The sequence below is a fragment of the Lithobates pipiens genome, unplaced genomic scaffold, assembly GCF_037356315.1.
Source record: "Lithobates pipiens isolate NorthernLeopardFrog02 unplaced genomic scaffold, aLitPip1_a1.2 Scaffold_22, whole genome shotgun sequence".
In the NCBI taxonomy this organism is placed as follows: domain Eukaryota; kingdom Metazoa; phylum Chordata; class Amphibia; order Anura; family Ranidae; genus Lithobates; species Lithobates pipiens.
In genome coordinates this window covers 18,893,832-18,914,286 of record NW_027507784.1, presented here as the reverse complement: position 1 = coordinate 18,914,286, position 20,455 = coordinate 18,893,832, and the positions used below count along the sequence as shown (strand labels likewise).

General features: G+C 46.5%; 1 protein-coding gene across 2 annotated transcripts in view; it reads left to right on the top strand.

The window, feature by feature from the left end:
• The window catches only part of LOC143923368 (uncharacterized), a 60,825-nt gene that overhangs the window by 21,514 nt on the left and 18,856 nt on the right, over nt 1–20,455 (top strand). For both annotated transcript variants that reach the window (XM_077446993.1, XM_077446992.1), the window contains 2 exons: nt 1,094–1,107; nt 14,456–14,512. In XM_077446993.1, coding sequence (XP_077303119.1) covers nt 1,094–1,107; nt 14,456–14,512 — 71 coding nt within the window. The remainder of the gene's footprint in view (nt 1–1,093; nt 1,108–14,455; nt 14,513–20,455) is intronic.

Here is a 20,455-nt window from a genome sequence, read left to right as displayed (position 1 = left end):
TCAGTGACACCAATCAGTAACCATCATTGACACCAATCAGTGCCCATCATTGACACCAATCAGTGCCCATCAGTGACACCAATCAGTGACAACAAATAATGGCCATCAGTGCCCATCAGTGACACCAATCAGTGACCATCAGTGCCCATCAGTGACACCAATCAGTGCCCATCATTGACACCAATCAATGCCCATCAGTGACACCAATCAGTGACACCAATTAATGGCAATCAGTGCCCATCAGTGACACCAATCAGTGCCCATCAGTGCCCATCAGTGACACCAATCAGTGCCCATCAGTGACACCAATCAGTGACCATCAGTGCCCATCAGTAACACCAATCAGTGCCCATCATTGACACCAATCAATGCCCATCAGTGACACCAATCAGTGACACCAATTAATGGCAATCAGTGCCCATCAGTAACACCAATCAGTGCCCATCATTGACACCAATCAATGCCCATCAGTGACACCAATCAGTGACACCAATTAATGGCAATCAGTGCCCATCAGTGACACCAATCAGTGCCCATCAGTGCCCATCAGTGACACCAATCAGTGCCCATCAGTGACACCAATCAGTGCCCATCAGTGCCCATCAGTGACACCAATCAGTGCCCATCATTGACACCAATCAATGCCCATCAGTGACACCAATCAGTGACACCAATTAATGGCAATCAGTGCCCATCAGTGACACCAATCAGTGCCCATCAGTGCCCATCAGTGACACCAATCAGTGCCCATCAGTGACACCAATTAGTGCCCATCAGTGACACCAATCAGTGCCCATCAGTGACACCAATCAGTGCCACCAATTAATGGCCATCAGTGCCCATCAGTGACACCAATCAGTGCCCATCAGTGACACCAATCAGTGACCATCAGTGACACCAATCAGTGCCCATCAGTGACACCAATCATTGCCCATCATTGACACCAATCGGTGCCCATCAGTGAATATTTATTATATATTGACCTATTTCATGGTGTGTGATCTCTTATATTTATTATTATATTATGTAATTCCCTCCAATCATTTCTGTATCTCTTATAACTTGTTATATTTGTGATTTTTTTTTTTTTCAGTGAAGAAGAACCCGGTAAGAATCTCTGCAATGGTAAAACGTGTAACAATATTAATACGTGACGATCATTGAAAGGTTTCATAAAACGGTTTTACCTAATATCCATCTTATACATTTACGTGTTTCGGGGTCTGACTTTTCCTTGAAGCAACCTATCAGACGCTCCAAAGCCCAACGCAACTTTCACTTTAAATCAGCCAAATACATTCCAGATTCATCCAAACAAAAGTTGTGCAAAGTAAGACAGTTGGTGCTCCTTAGAATACAGAGTAGAAAAGCCTGTCCCTGGCCAGCATGCTGCAGAGAAGGACCCTTGTCTTCATGTGGAAGTAGTGGTCTCTCTGTAGGGGTAAAACACACCCCCTACTGAGTAAGAGATAGAGCTCTCCAATCAGTAAAGCTCATGCTCCTCGATGATTGAACAGCTCTGGCTCTAAGCAGGGAATGTGTCAGATCTCTGCAGAGAGACTGCTGCTTCTACATGGAAATAATGGTAATGTGTTAATTAGGCTAAGAAATTAAACAATGCATTAAATATTATAGACAAGTGCTTGTTAGTTGTTAATGACATTTGTAATAAGCAGTACATTAAGGTGACCAGATTTTTAAAATGAAATCCGGGGACATTTCTTTTTTTAATGGCAAATGGTAAACTATTTTATATGCACATTTTCCTCAAATTATATATGCAGTGAGTGGTGCAGCGTTGGGTTGTCAGTGCCCGGCATAGGGCAAGTCATTTGCGCCCCTCTGACCCGCAGACCTTTAGCACTTCCCGTGTCCCTTTCACTAGTACAGTAATACTGACCTACCTGATTCCTACACTGACCTACCTGATTCCTACACTGACCTACCTGAACACTAACCTACCTGATTCCTACACTGACCACTACACTAACCTACCTGATTCCTACACTGACCACTACACTAACCTACCTGATTCCTACACTGACCTACCTGAACACTGCACTAACCTACCTGATTCCTACACTGACCACTACACTAACCTACCTGATTCCTACACTGACCACTACACTAACCTACCTGATTCCTACACTGACCACTATACTAACCTACCTGATTCCTACACTGACCACTACACTAACCTACCTGATTCCTACACTGACCACTACACTAACCTACCTGATTCCTACACTGACCACTATGCTAACCTACCTGATTCCTAAACTGACCACTACACTAACCTACCTGATTCCTACACTGACCACTACCCTATCCTACCTGATTCCTACACTGACCACTACACTAACCTACCTGATTCCTACACTGACCACTACACTAACCTACCTGATTCCTACACTGACCACTATGCTAACCTACCTGATTCCTAAACTGACCACTACACTAACCTACCTGATTCCTACACTGACCACTACCCTATCCTACCTGATTCCTACACTGACCACTACACTAACCTACCTGATTCCTACACTGACCTACCTGAACACTAACCTACCTGATTCCTACACTGACCACTACACTAACCCACCTGATTCCTAAATTGACCTCTACACTAACCTACCTGATTCCTACACTGACCTACCTGAGCACTGCACTAACCTACCTGATTCCTACACTGACCACTACACTAACCTACCTGATTCCTACTCTTACCTACCTGAACACTGCACTAACCTACCTGATTCCCACACTGACCACTACACTAACCTACCTGATTCCTACACTGACCACTACACTAACCTACCTGATTCCTACACTGACCACTACACTAACCTACTTGATTGCTACACTGACTACTACACTAACCTACCTGATTCCTACACTGACTACTACACTAACCTACCTGATTCCTACACTGACCACTACAATAACCTACCTGATTCCTACACAGACCTCTACACTAACCTACCCGATTCCTACACTGACCACTAGACTAACCTACCTGATTCCTACACTGACCACTACAATAACCTACCTGATTCCTACACTGACCACTACACTAACCTACTTGATTGCTACACTGACTACTACACTAACCTACCTGATTCCTACACTGACCACTACAATAACCTACCTGATTCCTACACAGACCTCTACACTAACCTACCCGGTTCCTACACTGACCACTAGACTAACCTACCTGATTCCTACACTGACCTACCTGAACACTGCACTAACCTACCTGATTCCTACACTGACCTACCTGAACACTGCACTAACCTACCTGATTCCTACACTAACCACTACACTAAACTACCTGATTCCTACACTGACCTCTACACTAACCTACCTGATTCCTACACTGACCACTATACTGACCTGTGGATAGAGGGTGATTATTGCGCTTACCCAAAAAAATCAATACAGAAACAAACCCAGCAGCTACACTAGAATGTGACAAAAATTCCAAAGCGATATGAGTAAAAAATGTAGCGCTAAAATAAGTGAATTAAGATGAACCAAATCCCTTACAAATATGTGTAAAGTTACTCCTAAAAAGGGTTATGGGGACTGGAGGTGAGAAATCTCCAAAAAAGAACAAACACACATAACAAAAATGTCCATCATGAAGTGAAGTGATATCATAGTAAAGATGTCTTGGATCGTGCAGATCATCACATGAAACACTCTTTCAAAGAAATGGTGTAGCCAATATAAGCTTAGCGGAACAGGTGGACCCTCTGTCGGACGAAAGAGGGTCAATAAGGCATGGATGGCTCAATACGACCAATGAGCTGAACTATCACTGAGATCGCAGAAGTAGGTAGGTGTACACTATTGTTCTCTCCTTGGCATCCGCTGGCAAAAACATTGGTCGTCTTGAGTCTTCCATGCCTTATTGACCCTCTTTCGTCCGACAGAAGGTCCACCTGTTCCGTTAAGCGTATATTGGCTACACCATTTGTTTGAAAGAGTGTTTCATGTGATGATCTACACGATCCAAGACATCTTCACTACGATATCACTTCACTTCATGATGGACATTCTTGTTATGTGTGTTTGTTCTTTTTTAGAAATTTCTCACATCCAGTCCCCATAACCCATTTTAGGATTAATTTTACACATATTTGTAAGGGATTTTGTTCACCTTAATTCCCTTATTTTAGAGCTATATATTTTACTCTTATCACTACACTGACCTACCTGATCCCTATACTGACCTACCTGATCCCTACACTGTCCACTACACTGACCTACCTGATCCCTATACTGACCTACCTGATCCCTACACTGACCTACCTGATCCCTACACTGTCCACTACACTGACATACCTGATTCCTACACTGACCTACCTGACCCCTACACTGTCCACTACACTGACCTACCTGATCCCTATACTGACCTACCTGATCCCTACACTGACCTACCTGATCCCTACACTGTCCACTACACTGACCTACCTGATTCCTACACTGACCTACCTGATCCCTAAACTGATTCCTGCACTACTCATACCCCCCCCCCCCCCCTTTATGTACAGTATAGATTTAGTTGTTCACCTTTTCATTACATCCATGATAATCCATGGGAAAAGGGCTTTTCCCAGCACCGGGTACTGTTCCAGCCATCCAGCCACTCCTCTGCCATGAGCTCCTCCAATAGCCACTGCTGCATGCTCTGTACTGCCCCTTCCCCTCTGTTGTTCTTGCACACATGGGCCACCCACACCTGTCGGATCATGGGGGACACAGGACAGGCTGGGCCATAGGAGTCTCTGGGCGGTGGGGGGGGGGGGGGGGGAGCGGCGCAGAGCAATGCCAGAGACATTCCCTCATTGGAGGTGTAGGTGGCTGGAGAAGGCATGCTGCATGTGCCCCCCTCACCACGTCACTGCAATCGCCACTGCAATCCGGGGACAGACAGGCTCCGGGGACAGTGCCCTCAATTCGGGGACTGTCCCCAGAAACCAGGAAATGTCTGGTCACCCTACAGTACCTGTTATACCCATATAATCAGTATGTTGTTAAATCAGGTTAGGGCGTCTACAAACAAAACCTTCAGATGAGATAGTAGATCCTAATCTTTGTGAAATATAATTAGGTGCTTTATTCATACACTGCAGTGGAGACACAACACACACCGATATTCAGCTCTACCAGACCAAATGAAGAAGGAAGTGTCTCTGACTTACAAACATCAAGTTGAACAATATATACTTATGAATATGTATAAAACATGGGTGTGTGTTAAGTGTATCCTAGGTGTGATATAGGCGTGACCATATCATTTAGTCCAATCAGTATTCATTTCTTCTTAGGCATATCAACAAAGGAACTGTTAAAAGGGGTGTATACATCATGTGGTCGGTCAGTTCAGACTGGTTTTGATATGAAAGTCATTTTTGAGCAGCTTTCTGGGTTCTTATCAGTAGTTTGTGTCGTCACATATCCAACAGTTTTGTTTCCCAGGAATAGAAGCAAAAACAAAAACATAAAACTAAAAAAGCCAAAGGAGAATAAAAACAGAAAACTGCATTACAAATGCTTAAAGTGATTGTGTCTATTTATATATACTCAACATTATCAGACCCCTATAATTCTACTCAATGTCTACCTTTACATTCTGTTCATGAGGCTTTCAAATGTTTTATCCTATCATAAAATAGCAGATAAAATATGCTAATAAAGATAGTGCATGAGCAAGTTCATATATATATATATATATATATATATATATATATATATATATATATATATATATATATATTTGTGTTCAAAATATTTAAAATAATAATAATAATAATAATTTTGCCCATTTTTTTCAACACGGCACTGCGTTACTTTAACTGAAAATTGCGCAGTCGTGCGACACTGCACCCAAATAAAATGTATGTCATTTTTTCCCCACAAATAGAGCTTTCTTTTGTGGTATTTGATCACCTCTTCAGTTTTTATTTTTTGTGCTATAAACAAAATAAGAGCTACAATTTTGAAATAAAAAACAATATTTTTTACTCTCTGCTATAAAACATGTCCAATAAGAAAAAAATTAAAAAATCGAATTTCTTCATCATCTTAGGCCAATATATATTTTGCTACATATTTTTGTTAAAACAAAATCTCAATATGTGTATATTGATTGGTTTGTGCAAAAGTTAAAGCATCTACCAACTATGGGATAGATTTTCATTTATTTACTTTTAGTTTTATTTTTTACTACCCTGTTTCCCCAAAAATAAGACCTAGTGTGATTGTCGGTGATGGGTGCAATATAAGCCCTACCCCCAAATAAGCCCTACCCTGAAAATAAGACCTACAAGCACTTTAACTAGGGCTTGTTTGGGGGGTAGGGCTTATATTGCAGCCATCACCGACAATCACACTAGGTCTTATTTTCTGGGAAACAGGATAGCCATGGCCAGTGACTTATAGCGGGACTGCGATATTGCCGTGGACACCTAACTGACACTTTTTGGGGACCAGTGACTCTAAAACAACGATCAGTGCTTAAAATATGCACTGTCACTGTACTAATGACACTTCGCAGGGAAGAGGTTAACATCAGGGGCAAGCAAAGGGTTAAATGTGTGCCTAAGGAGTGATTACTAACTGTGGGAGGGGGGGGGGTGCTTTGACTGGGGGAAAGGTAAAGATATGAACACAGTATCAGCACATTCCCCTCTCACAGAACGGTGATCTGCCTTGTTTACATAGGCAGACCACCGCTCTGCTTCTCTCCTGAATGATCGGCGGGTCGCGGGGCTTATTGGCTCCCGCTGTGTCAAATCACAGCAGGAGCAGATCGCCGGTGGCGCACGTACACACACCCCACACTCGGAAGTGTCAGAACACATAGCAGGTACGTGATCTGGCGCAGAGCGGCCGCCCTGCTACAGTATATCTACGATGAGCGGTCGCTAAGCGGTTAAAAAAGTGAGTAAAGCTCAAAATCCTTGTAATAGCTTTTATTTCCATAAATGCAAATGCATTGGGAACACGGCACATTCTATTCCAATTTAAAACACAAAGAAAAAGGTTTCAAATTTGTTATTACTTTACAGAAAGTGAAGAAAAAGGAATTTTGGATTTTCAAAAAAATACCAGTGTCTGCATTTTTCTTTACAAACTCAAACACTTACCATATAAACTGAAAAATGCTTGGAGATTTAGCATTCCTGTGAATTGCTGTACTCATATTTAGTTGTATAACCAATATTTCTGAGTACTGCTTCACATCTGTGTTGCATGGAGTCGCTCAACTTCTGGCCCCTGTGAGCAGGTATTCCAGCCCTGGACGATTGCACCACATTCCACAATTCCTTTGCATTTCTAGGTTTTACCTCAGAAACAGCATTTTTGATGTCACCCCACAAGTTTTCTTCTGGATTAAGGTCCAAGGATTGGGCTACTCCCTAATGTTACCCACTTCCCAACCAGCCGCAGTACATATTGGACGTGCGCATCTTCACTGGTCTCACAATTCGATTTGATTACGATTATCTGGTCAACAATTTGATTTGATTCCGCAATGCATCACGATTACTGACGAGCTCCCACTTCCGCTTGGGCCGCCTAGGCTTCCCTTCCTACCTGCAATCTTCTGGGACACATCACAGGTCTCAGAAGATTGCCCGGCTATGCAGGACAGCTCAGTGTTGGTCTGAAACTCGGCTTTCTATAGGACAATCCGCCGGTCTGTGTGCTAGTCTGAAGGACTAAAACCTATGCTAGGGCAGCTATTGGCTACTGGCTATAAAACGTCCATATTCTATGCCATTACGTTCGAATCCGTCTGACTTTTGGAGTGATCGTGTGCGGCCAAGTCCTTTCATTTTAAAAGTCCGGCGGACCTAGAAATAAGACTGGCTTCAAATTTGTCCGCCAGACTTGGCTTTTAGCGGACAATCCGTTCGTCTCCGTGATAGACCGACGGACTAAAACCGACGCTGGGGCAGCTATTGGCTACTGGCTATGAACGTCCTTACCAGTCATACCAGTGTCTGCATTTTTCTTTACAAACTCAAACACTTACCATATAAACTGAAAAATGCTTGGAGATTTAGCATTCCTGTGAATTGCTGTACTCATATTTAGTTGTATAACCAATATTTCTGAGTACTGCTTTACATCTGTGTTGCATGGAGTCGCTCAACTTCTGGCCCCTGTGAGCAGGTATTCCAGCCCCGGACGATTGCACCACATTCCACAATTCCTCTGCATTTCTAGGTTTTACCTCAGAAACAGCATTTTTGATGTCACCCCACAAGTTTTCTTCTGGATTAAGGTCCAAGGATTGGGCTACTCCATAATGTTACCCACTTGCCAACCAACCGCAGTACATATTGGACGTGTGCATCTTCACTGGTCTCACAATTCGATTTGATTACGATTATCTGGTCAACGATTCGATTCGATTCCGCGATGCATCACGATTACCGACGAGCTCCCACTTCCTCTTGGGCCGCCTAGGCTTCCCTTCCTACCTGCAATCTTCTGGGACACATCACAGGTCTCAGAAGATTGCCCGGCTATGCAGGATAGCTCAGTGTTGGTCTGAAACTCGACTTTCTATAGGACAATCCGCCGGTCTGTGTGCTAGTCCGAAGGACTAAAACCTACGCTAGGGCAGCTATTGGCTACTGGCTATGAAACGTCCTTATTCTATGCCATTACGTTCGAATCCGTCTGACTTTTGGAGTGATCGTGTGCGGCCAAGTCCGTTCGTTTTAAAAGTCCGGCGGACCTAGAAATAAGACTGGCTTCAAATTTGTCCGCCAGACTTGGCTTTTAGCGGACAATCCGTTCGTCTCCGTGATAGTCCGACGACTAAAACCGACGCTAGGGCAGCTATTGGCTACTGGCTATGAACGTCCTTACCAGTCATACCAGTGTCTGTATTTTTCTTTACAAACTCAAACACTTACCATATAAACTGAAAAATGCTTGGAGATTTAGCATTCCTGTGAATTGCTGTACTCATATTTAGTTGTATAACCAATATTTCTGAGTACTGCTTTACATCTGTGTTGCATGGAGTCGCTCAACTTCTGGCCCCTGTGAGCAGGTATTCCAGCCCCGGACGATTGCACCACATTCCACAATTCCTCTGCATTTCTAGGTTTTACCTCAGAAACAGCATTTTTGATGTCACCCCACAAGTTTTCTTCTGGATTAAGGTCCAAGGATTGGGCTACTCCATAATGTTACCCACTTGCCAACCAACCGCAGTACATATTGGACGTGCGCATCTTCACTGGTCTCACAATTCGATTTGATTACGATTATCTGGTCAACGATTCGATTCGATTCCGCGATGCATCACGATTACCGACGAGCTCCCACTTCCTCTTGGGCCGCCTAGGCTTCCCTTCCTACCTGCAATCTTCTGGGACACATCACAGGTCTCAGAAGATTGCCCGGCTATGCAGGATAGCTCAGTGTTGGTCTGAAACTCGACTTTCTATAGGACAATCCGCCGGTCTGTGTGCTAGTCCGAAGGACTAAAACCTACACTAGGGCAGCTATTGGCTACTGGCTATAAAACGTCCTTATTCTATGCGATTACGTTCGAATCTGTCTGACTTTTGGAGTGATCGTGTGCGGCCAAGTCCGTTCGTTTTAAAAGTCCGGCGGACCTAGAAATAAGACTGGCTTCAAATTTGTCCGCCAGACTTGGATTTTAGCGGACAATCCGTTCGTCTCCGTGATAGTCCGATGGACTAAAACCGAAACTAGGGCAGCTATTGGCTACTGGCTATGAACGTCCTTACCAGTCATACTAGTGTCTGCATTTTTCTTTACAAACTCAAACACTTACCATATAAACTGAAAAATGCTTGGAGATTTAGCATTCCTGTGAATTGCTGTACTCATATTTAGTTGTATAACCAATATTTCTGAGTACTGCTTCACATCTGTGTTGCATGGAGTCGCTCAACTTCTGGCCCCTGTGAGCAGGTATTCCAGCCCCGGACGATTGCACCACATTCCACAATTCCTCTGCATTTCTAGGTTTTACCTCAGAAACAGCATTTTTGATGTCACCCCACAAGTTTCCTTCTGGATTAAGGTCCAAGGATTGGGCTACTCCATAATGCTACCCACTTGCCAACCAGCCGCAGTACATATTAGACGTGCGCATCTTCACTGGTCTCACAATTCGTTTTGATTATGATTATCTGGTCAACGATTCGATTCGATTCCGCGATGCATCACGATTACTGACGAGCTCCCACTTCCGCTTGGGCCGCCTAGGCTTCCCTTCCTCCCTGCAATCTTCTGGGACACTTCACAGGTCTCAGTAGATTGCCCGGCTATGCAGGGCAGCTCAGTGTTTGTCTGAAACTCAGCTTTCTATAGGACAATCCGCCGGTCTGTGTGCTAGTCCGAAGGACTAAAACCTACGCTAGGGCAGCTATTGGCTATGAACTTCCTTATTCTACGTCATCATGTTCGAATCCGTCAGACTTTTGGAGTGATCGCGTGTGGCCAAGTCCGTTAGTTTTAAAAGTCCGGCGGACCTAGAAATAAGACTGGCTTCAAATTTGTCCGCCAGACTTGGCTTTTAGCGGACAATCCGTTCGTCTCCGTGATAGTCCGACGGACTAAAACTGACGCTAGGGCAGCTATTGGCTACTGGCTATGAACGTCCTTATTCTATGCCATCACGTTAGAATCCGTCGGACTTTTGGAGTGATCGTGTGTGGCCAAGTCCGTTAGTTTGAAAGTCCGGCGGATCTCAGCTACAAAGTCCACCGGACCAAATCCGCCAGATAGTCCGATCGTGTGTAAGCGGCATAAGTCAGTCCTTTCGACAGTTGATCCTGACTTTTTAGATGAAAAAATCCTGATGTGCAGACAATAAAAAATTTTGTCGGATGTGAACTCAACGACCGATTTTCATTTAACTAGTATGGTTTTAGTACAATCAAGACTACGTATGCTCAGAAAGGAAAGAATACATACAAAACTATTCAACGCATTGGGGGGTTATTCACAAAAGGCAAATCCACTTTGCACTGCAAGTGCACTTGGAAGTGCAGTCACTCTAAATCTAATGCCGCGTACACACGAGCAGACTGTATGACGTACTTAGTCTGGTGGAAAAGTACGCCAGACTGTCCGTCAGACTTTCCGAACGGGCTACTTGCCCACACACACCACTTTTTGAGCGGACTAATACGGCGTACTAAGTCCGCCATACTATCCGCCCTACTTTTGAAATGAACGGACTCGCCCACACATGCGGAGGAAAGTCTGCTCATTTCGAGCGCGTCTCCAGGTAGGCGGGGCCCGCGAAGGAGACGTCGCTGGCCCCTGCCGCCTGGAATGGACTTAAAGGGGAACCCCAACGCCGAAAAAAATCGGCGTGGGGGTCCCCCCCAAGTCCACAACAGACCCTTGTCCGAGCACGCTACCCGGCCGGCCAGGAAAGGGGGGCGAGCGAGCGCCCCCCCTCCTGAGCCATACCAGGCCACGTGCCCTCAACATGGGGGGTGCCTTGGGGAAGGGGGGGCTGCGCGGCCCCCCCACCCCAAAGCACCTTGTCCCCATGTTGATGAGGACAAGGGCCTCTTCCTGACAACCCTGGCCGTTGGTTGTCGGGGTCTGCGGGCGGCGGCGACGGCGGCGACAGAAGACCGGGCCACCGCCTGTAAAAGAGCTATAAGAAGGCGCGGTGGCTCGGCAGAAGAACCGAAGAGGGGTACAAGACCCCCGAAGTCGGGAGAAGAGGCCGGCGGCGAAGAAGAAAGCCGGACTCCTCCGCTAGCAAAAGAGCTACAAGAAGATAGCGGAGGAGTCCGGCGAGAAGACCCCCGAAGACGGAAGACCCTCAGAGCTGTGCAATAAAGTATTTTATCTCGTGTGTTGTGGGTTTTTTTTGTACTTTTATTTTACAGGTGAATGGGTAGGGGTACATTGTACCCCATACTCATTCACATAGGGTGGGGGGGGCCGGTATCGGGGGGCCCCCTTATTAAAGGGGGCTCCCGGATTCCGATAAGCCCCCCGCCCGCAGACCCCGACAACCAACGGCCAGGGTTGTCGGGAAGAGGCCCTTGTCCTCATCAACATGGGGACACGGTGCTTTGGGGTGGGGGGGCCGCGCGGCCCCCCCTTCCCCAAGGCACCCCCCCATGTTGAGGGCACGCGGCCTGGTACGGCTCAGGAGGGGGGGCGCTCGCTCGCCCCCCCTTTCCTGGCCGGCCGGGTAGCGTGCTCGGACAAGGGTCTGTTGTGGACTTGGGGGGGACCCCCACGCCGATTTTTTTCGGCATTGGGGGTCCCCTTTAAGTCCATACCAGGCGGCGGGGCCAGCGACGTCTCCTTCGCGGGCCCCGCCTACCTGGAGACGCGCTCGAAATGAGCGGACTTTTCTCCGGCCGGGAAAGGTCTGTTCATTTCAAAAGTACGGCGGACTGGCACACACACGGCCATACTGTCCGCCAAAATGTGAGTACGACGGACAGAATTTAGAAAAATCCGAAATACTTAGTCCGCCGTACTGCACGCTGAAAAAGTCAGCTGAAGCCCACACACGAGCGGACTGTCCGCTGAAATGTGTTTCGGCGGACTAAGTAGGCCATACAGTCCGCCCGTATGTACGCGGCATAAGGGGTAGATTTGAAATGAGGGGAAGCTCTGCTGATTTTATCATCCAATCATGTGCAAGCTAAAATGCTGGTTTTTATTTTCCTTGCATCTCCCCCTCGGATCTACAGCGACTGCGCTTCCAGGTGTACTTTCAGTGCAAAGTGGATTTTCCTTTAGTAAATAACCCCCCCCCCCCCCCCATTACGTCACTTCTGACGTTGTATTCTGTTGTCCGAGAATTTTTGAATTTATGAGTAACCTCTTCACTTTTGACATGAGACTAGCATGCCACAAAAAAGCAAGCGTTTGGTCGTCCGAAAATCTAAGCGTGTGTACGAGGCTTAACCGCTTAAGGACCGAGCCTCTTTCTGAGATTTGGTGTTTTTGTGCTAGAAAATTACTTAGAACTCCTAAACATTATATATATATTTTTTCTAACACCCTAGAGAATAAAATGGCGGTCGTTGCAATACTTTCTGTCACACCGTATTTGCGCAGCGGTCTTACAAGCGCACTTTTTGGGAAAAAGATTCACTTTTTTAATTAAAAAATAGGACAACAGTAAAGGTAGCCCAATTTTTTATTTATTTTTTGTTGATATTGTGAAAGATAATGTTATGCCGAGTAAATTGATACCCAACATGTCACGCTTCAAAATGGCGCCCACTCATGGAATGGCGACAAACTTTTACCCTTAAAAAATCTCCATAGGCGACATTTAAAAAAATTCTACAGGTTGCATGTTTTGAGTTACAAAGGAGGTCTATCGCTAGAATTATTTCTCTCGCTCTACCGATCGTGTGTGGTTTGAACACCATTTTCATATAGGCGGGTGCCTCTCACGTATGCGTTCGCTTCTGCACATGAGCTCGGCGGTACAGGGCGCCTTTAATTTTTTTTTTCTTCTTTATTTTGCCTTTTATTTTTAGAGAGGTATAGAGCTCATATAGGATGCGTGCGCACCGTGTCACCGAGGAGCCGATGCTCGTGCCCGATGGCAGTGATGTCTGCCGGGCACCCGCAATTGCTCCGGACAGAGCAGGTACGGGGATGTTTGTGTGTGTGTGTCCACGTTCTCTCAGGGGAGAGGAGACAGATCGTGTGTTCCTAGCATATAGGAACACCAATCGGTCTCCTCCCCCAGTCAGTCCCATCCCCCCTACAGTTAGAACACACATTGAGGGAACACATTTAACCCCTTGATCGCCCCCTAGTGTTAACCCCTTCCCCGCCAGATTCATTTATACAGTAATCAGTGGCTATTTTTAGCACTGATCACTATAAATGTGAATGGTCCCAAAATAGTGTCAAACGTGTCCGATGTGTCCGCCGCAATGTTGCAGTCCCGATAAAAAATGCTAATCACTGCCATTACTAGTAAAAAAAAATAATAATAATAAAAATGCCATAAATATATGCTTTATTTTAAAGACGCTATAACTTTTGCACAAACCAATCAATATACGCTTATTGCAATTTTTTTTTACCAGAAATATGTAGAAGAATACATATTGGTCTAAACCGAGGAAGAAATTATTATTTTTTTTTTAATTTGGATATTTATTATACTAAAAAGTTAAACATATTGTGTTTTTTTTATCAAAATTGTCGCAGTTTTTTTTTGTTTATAGCACAAAAAATAAAAACGCAGAGGTGATCAAATACCACCAAAAGAAAGCTCTATTTGTGGGGAAAAAAGGACGTATTTTTTTTTTTTTTGGGTGCAACATCGCAATTGTCAGCTAAATTGACGCAGTGCCGTATTGCAAAAAAATGGCCCGGTCAGGAAGGGGGCAAATCCTTCCGGGGCTGAAGTGGTTAAACGTTACACAATTAATATTAACAGGTAATGAAGACGATGAAGGTCCTGGCGAGAAATTTGAATTTATTGACCATTCTGAAGGTGGGTTGCCATTGTTATCTCAATTCAAAGGTATTATTACTCAATTACCTCAAATTTCTCATTCCCTACAATGTCTGGTGACCAGAGAAGACCTGGATCTCATTGGCCGACTGGCTTCATGAAGAAGCATACTAGATGGCCAAAAGTTAGTTGGACGACTGATCATCACACCTACATTATATGGTCAAAAGTTTGTGCCCCCCCCCCCTCCTCTTCAAATGATTAAGTTTAAATATTTGAAGTGAAGGTCACTGGTAACCCTACAACATACAAAGACATTGGGGAGAAATGGGCCTCTTGCCACCCTTTTCTGTTCCACCATGACAGCGATGAGATGAAATGTGAATTAACAGTATTTCAAATGTCTTTATTTTTCCTTTGTAAATATCACGTCTGCTATACTATGTTGTTTACATGGAAGAGATGCAACACTTCACAGGTAGGTTAAGGTGACCCCTTGACAGGCATGTACTGGCCATCGGGACTACAGGGAGTTTTCTGGTGGGCCGATGGCTCAGTGGGCCACTCTGATGTAAGGGGGCTGGTGATGGGCCACTCTGATGTAAGGGGGTGGTGATGGGACACTCTGATGTAAGGGGGCTGGTAATGGGACACTCTGATATAAGGGAGCTGGTGATGGGACACTCTGATATAAGGGGGTGGTGATGGGACACTCTGATATAAGGGAGCTGGTGATGGGACACTCTGATGTAAGGGGGCTGGTGATGGGACACTCTGATGTAAGGGAGCTGGTGATGGGACACTCTGATGTAAGGGAGCTGGTGATTGGACACTCTGATGTAAGGGAGCTGGTGATGGGACACTCTGATGTAAGGGAGCCGGTGATGGGACACTCTGATGTAAGGGGGCTGGTGATGGGACACTCTGATGTAAGGGGGCTGGTGATGGGACACTTTGATGTAAGGGGGCTGGTGATGGGACACTCTGATGTAAGGGAGCTGGTGATGGGACACTCTGATGTAAGGGAGCTGGTGATTGGACACTCTGATGTAAGGGAGCTGGTGATGGGACACTCTGATGTAAGGGAGCTGGTGATGGGACACTCTGATGTTAGGGGGTGCTGATGGGACACTCTGATGTAAGGGGGTACTGACTCTGATGTAAGGGGGCTGGTAATGGGCCACTCTGATGTAAGGGGGTGCTGATGGGCCACTCTGATGTAAGGGGGTGCTGATGGGCCACTCGGATGTAAGGGGTGCTGATGGGCCACTCGGATGTAAGGGGGTGCTGATGGGACACTCTGATGTAAGGGGGTGCTGATGGGACACTCTGATGTATGGGGGCTGGTGATGGGACACTCTGATGTAAGAGGGCTGGTGATGGGACACTCTGATGTAAGGGGGTTGGTGATGGGACACTCTGATGTAAGGGAGCTGGTGATGGGACACTCTGATGTAAGGGGGTTGGTGATGGGACACTCTGATGTAAGGGGGCTGGTAATGGGACACTCTGATGTAAGGGAGCTGGTAATGGGACACTCTGATATAAGGGGTTGGTAATGGGACACTCTGATGTAAGGGGGCTGGTAATGGGACACTCTGATATAAGGGGTTGGTAATGGGACACTCTGATGTAAGGGGGTGCTGATGGGACACTCTGATGTATGGGGGCTGGTGATGGGACACTCTGATGTAAGGGGGCTGGTGATGGGACACTCTGATGTAAGGGGGTTGGTGATGGGACACTCTGATGTAAGGGAGCTGGTGATGGGACACTCTGATGTAAGGGGGTTGGTGATGGGACACTCTGATGTAAGGGGGCTGGTAATGGGACACTCTGATGTAAGGGGACTGGTAATGGGACACTCTGATATAAGGGGTTGGTAATGGGACACTCTGATGTAAGGGGGCTGGTGATGGGACACTCTGATGTAAGGGGGTTGGTGATGGGACACTCTGATGTAAGGGGGTTGCTGATGGGACACTCAAAATGTAAGTGGGCCGATCTGGATGAAGTCCAGGGCCAAATTTCTGTCCCAGTCCAGCCCTGCACCTTGAGCAGGTTTTTTTAAAAAGGAATAGTGCATTTGCAATATTGTACTTTGAACATTATTACAGTAATTCTAAGGTTAAAACTTTTTTTTTTTTGATAGTATAGAGAGATTAGAACCCCTGTCAGGTTTTATTGCTGCCTGTGCCCCCATTAGGGTGATTCACCCTCTCTATTTGTCCTGTTTACCGTTATCAACAAAAGTGAAAGAAAATATAAAATTTTGGGTTGACACTAGGGATGCACCGAAATTTCGGCGGCCAAAACATATCGGCCAAAAATTGTGTTTTCGGCACTTTGCCGAAAGAGAAATCACGCCGATAATGGTGCCGAAAATGGGGCGGGGCCTGGTTCCTGGTGCCGCCCATTACGGGTGGGGTTTCCTTCTGGCGCTGCGCGCCACAGTCCTCTCCTCTCTTCTCCTCCTCCCCTCCCTCCTCGCGTGATCTCCGTGTGTCATGGAGCTTAACTACACAGACCACAGTAACAATGTCCCGCCTCCTGTGACAGACGACACACTGATCCAATGGTGGGACATTGAATCAGTGTGACGTGATTACAGGAGGCAGGACATCATTACTGCGACCCGGACAATTCAAATGCAGCTCGGTGACACACGGAGATCGCCGCTCTGATTCGGGCACTGGCACGTTGCATGACAGGAACTGGAAGGCTGCATGACGGGCACAGGCAAGGCTGCATCTTATGGGCACAGGCAGGCTGCATATTATGGGCACACGCAGGCTGCATCTGAGGGGCACACACGACTGTATGACGGGCACTGGTGAGGCTGCATGATGGGCACAGGCAGGCTGCATCTGACAGGCACTGGTGAGGCTGCATTGATCTCTTGTATCATGTCCCCAGTCTCTGACCATCTCCTCTACCATGTCTGCAGTCTCTGACCAATCTCCTGTACCATGTTCGCAGTCTCTGACCATCTCCTGTAGCATGTCCCCAGTCTCTGACCATCTCCTGTACCATGTTCGCAGTCTCTGACCATCTCCTGTAGCATGTCCCCAGTCTCTGACCATCTCCTGTAGCATGTCCGCAGTCTCTGGCCATCTCCTGTATCATGTCTGCAGTCTCTGACCATCTGCTGTACCATGTCAGCAGTCTCTGGCCATCTCCTGTATCATGTCCGCAGTCTCTGACCATCTCCTGTACCATGTCTGCAGTCTATGAACATCTCCTGTACCATGTTCCCATTCTCTGAACATCTCCTGCATCATATCTGCTAGAGGTGCACCGCATGGAAATTTTGCTAATACTATTAGCAATGTGTTATATAAAAAAAAATGTATACATTTTATTTAAAATGTATACAAATATTTTTTTTAAAACAGTCATTTTCAGTATAGGTTGCATCTGACAGGCACTGGTGAGGCTGCATTGATCTCTTGTATCATGTCCCCAGTCTCTGACCATCTCCTGTACCATGTCCGCAGTCTCTGACCATCTCCTGTACCATGTCCGCAGTCTCTGACCATCTCCTTTAGCATGTCCGCAGTCTCTGACCATCTCTTGTATCATGTCCGCAGTCTCTGGCCATGTCCTGTATCATGTCCGCAGTCTCTGACCATCTCCTGTATCATGTCCGCAGTCTCTGACCATCTCCTGTACCATGTCTGCAGTCTGTAACCATCTCCTGTATCATGTCCGCAGTCTCTAACCATCTCCTGTACCATGTCTGCAGTCTCTGACCATCTCCTGTACCATGTCTGCAGGCTCTGACCATCTCCTGTACCATGTCTGCAGTCTCTAACCATCTCCTATAGTATGCTTGCAGTCTCTGGCCGTCTCCTGTATCATGTCCGCAGACTCTGACCATCTCCTGTACCATGTCCACAGGCTCTGACCATCTCCTTTACCATGTCTGCAGTCTCTAACCATCTCCTATAGTATGCCTGCAGTCTCTGGCCATCACCTGTATCATGTCCGCAGTCTCTGACCATCTCCTGTATCATGTCCGCAGTCTCTGACCATCTCCTGTACCATGTTTGCAGTCTCTGACCATCTCCTGTACCATGTCCCCAGTCTCCGACCATCTCCTGTACCATGTCTGCAGTCTCTGACCATCTCCTGTACCATGTCCCCAGTCTCTGACCATCTCCTGTACCATGTCTGCAGTCTATGAACATCTCCTGTACCATGTCCCCAGTCTCTGACCATCTCCTGTACCATGTCTGCAGTCTCTGACCATCTCCTGTACCATGCCCGCAGGCTCTGACCATCTCTTGTACCATGTCTGCAGTCTAAGAACATCTCCTGTACCATGTCCCCAGTCTCTGACCATCTCCTGTACCATGTCTGCAGTCTCTGACCCTCTCCTGTACCATGCCCGCAGGCTCTGACCATCTCCTGTACCATGTCTGCAGTCTCTAACCATCTCCTATAGTATGCCTGCAGTCTCTGGCCATCACCTGTATCATGTCCGCAGTCTCTGACCATCTCCTGTATCATGTCCGCGGTCTCTGACCATCTCCTGTACCATGTTTGCAGTCTCTGACCATCTCCTGTACCATGTCTGCAGTCTCTGACCATCTCCTGTACCATGTTTGCAGTCTCTGATCATCTCCTGTACCATGTCCCCAGTCTCTGACCATCTCCTGTACCATATCTGCAGTCTATGAACATCTCCTGTACCATGTCCCCATTCTCTGACCATCTCCAACATCATATCTGCTAGAGGTGCACCGCATGGAAACTTTGCTAATACTATTAGCAATGTGTTATATAAAAAATGTATACATTTTTTTTTAAATGTATACATTTTTTTTTTTAAAACAGTCATTTTCAGTACAGGTTTCGGTTTTCGGCCTAGTGTATTTTTCACTTTCGGCACCAAAAAACCCATTCGTGCTCCCCTAGTTGACACTAGAACAGTAATAGAGGGAAAACCATCCATTGGGGACACTAGTTCTAATGACACCCCATGATTCCCTGGCTGTGAAGGTATTTCCTCTCACTTCCCATTTTGGCTATGGAATGGGAAGTGAAGGGAAATCTCCCCAAAAGGACACAGAAATAACTGATGAGGTTATAAACCCTCCCTTATTCTATCCAAAATGAAAACGTTTTGTCTTTAATTCTACTTTATATTTTCTGCTTCCTACAAAATGGTATTTTTAAGTGACTATTAGCCTTAACAATTAAATTGATTTGATCAGTTTGGCTTCTGTTGACTTGTATATGGTTCAATTTGGTAGCCAAACTTTTGCTATATTTGTCCAAACCTCCCAAAACTGAACTGTGTTTTCTGCTCATCCTCAAACCTTACCTATTGTAAAGCCATGCAGATTTGGATCTAGAAAGCCACAGAAGATGATGCCTGTTTTGCCCTCTATGGGCGTAATATTGTTCCTCTGATCATTCTCATGGTCTTTCCGAACGGGCTACTTGCCCACACACGGCACTTTTTCAGCGGACTAATACGGCATACTAAGTCCGCCGGACTATCCAACGTACTTTTGAAATGAACGGACTCGCCCACACACGCGGAGGAAAGTCTGCTCATTTTGAGCGCGTCTCCAGGTAGGCGGGGCCCGCGAAGGAGACATTGCTGGCCCTGCCACCTGGTATGGACTTAAAGGGGAACCCCAACACCGAAAAAATCAGCGTGGGGGTCCCCCCCAGGTCCACATCAGACCCTTGTCCGAGCACGCTACCTGGCCGGCCAGGAAAGGGGGGGACGAGCGAGCCCCCTCCTGAGCCGTACCAGGCCGCGTGCCCTCAACATGGGGGTGCCTTGGGGAAGGGGGGGCCGCGTGGCCCCCCACCCCAAAGCACCTTGTCCCCATGTGGATGAGGACAAGGGCCTCTTCCCGACAACCCTGGCCGTTGGTTGTCGGGGTCTGCGGGCGGGGGGCTTATCGGAATCCGGGAACCCCCTTTAATAAGGGGGCCCCCGGAACCCGGCCCCCCAACCTATGT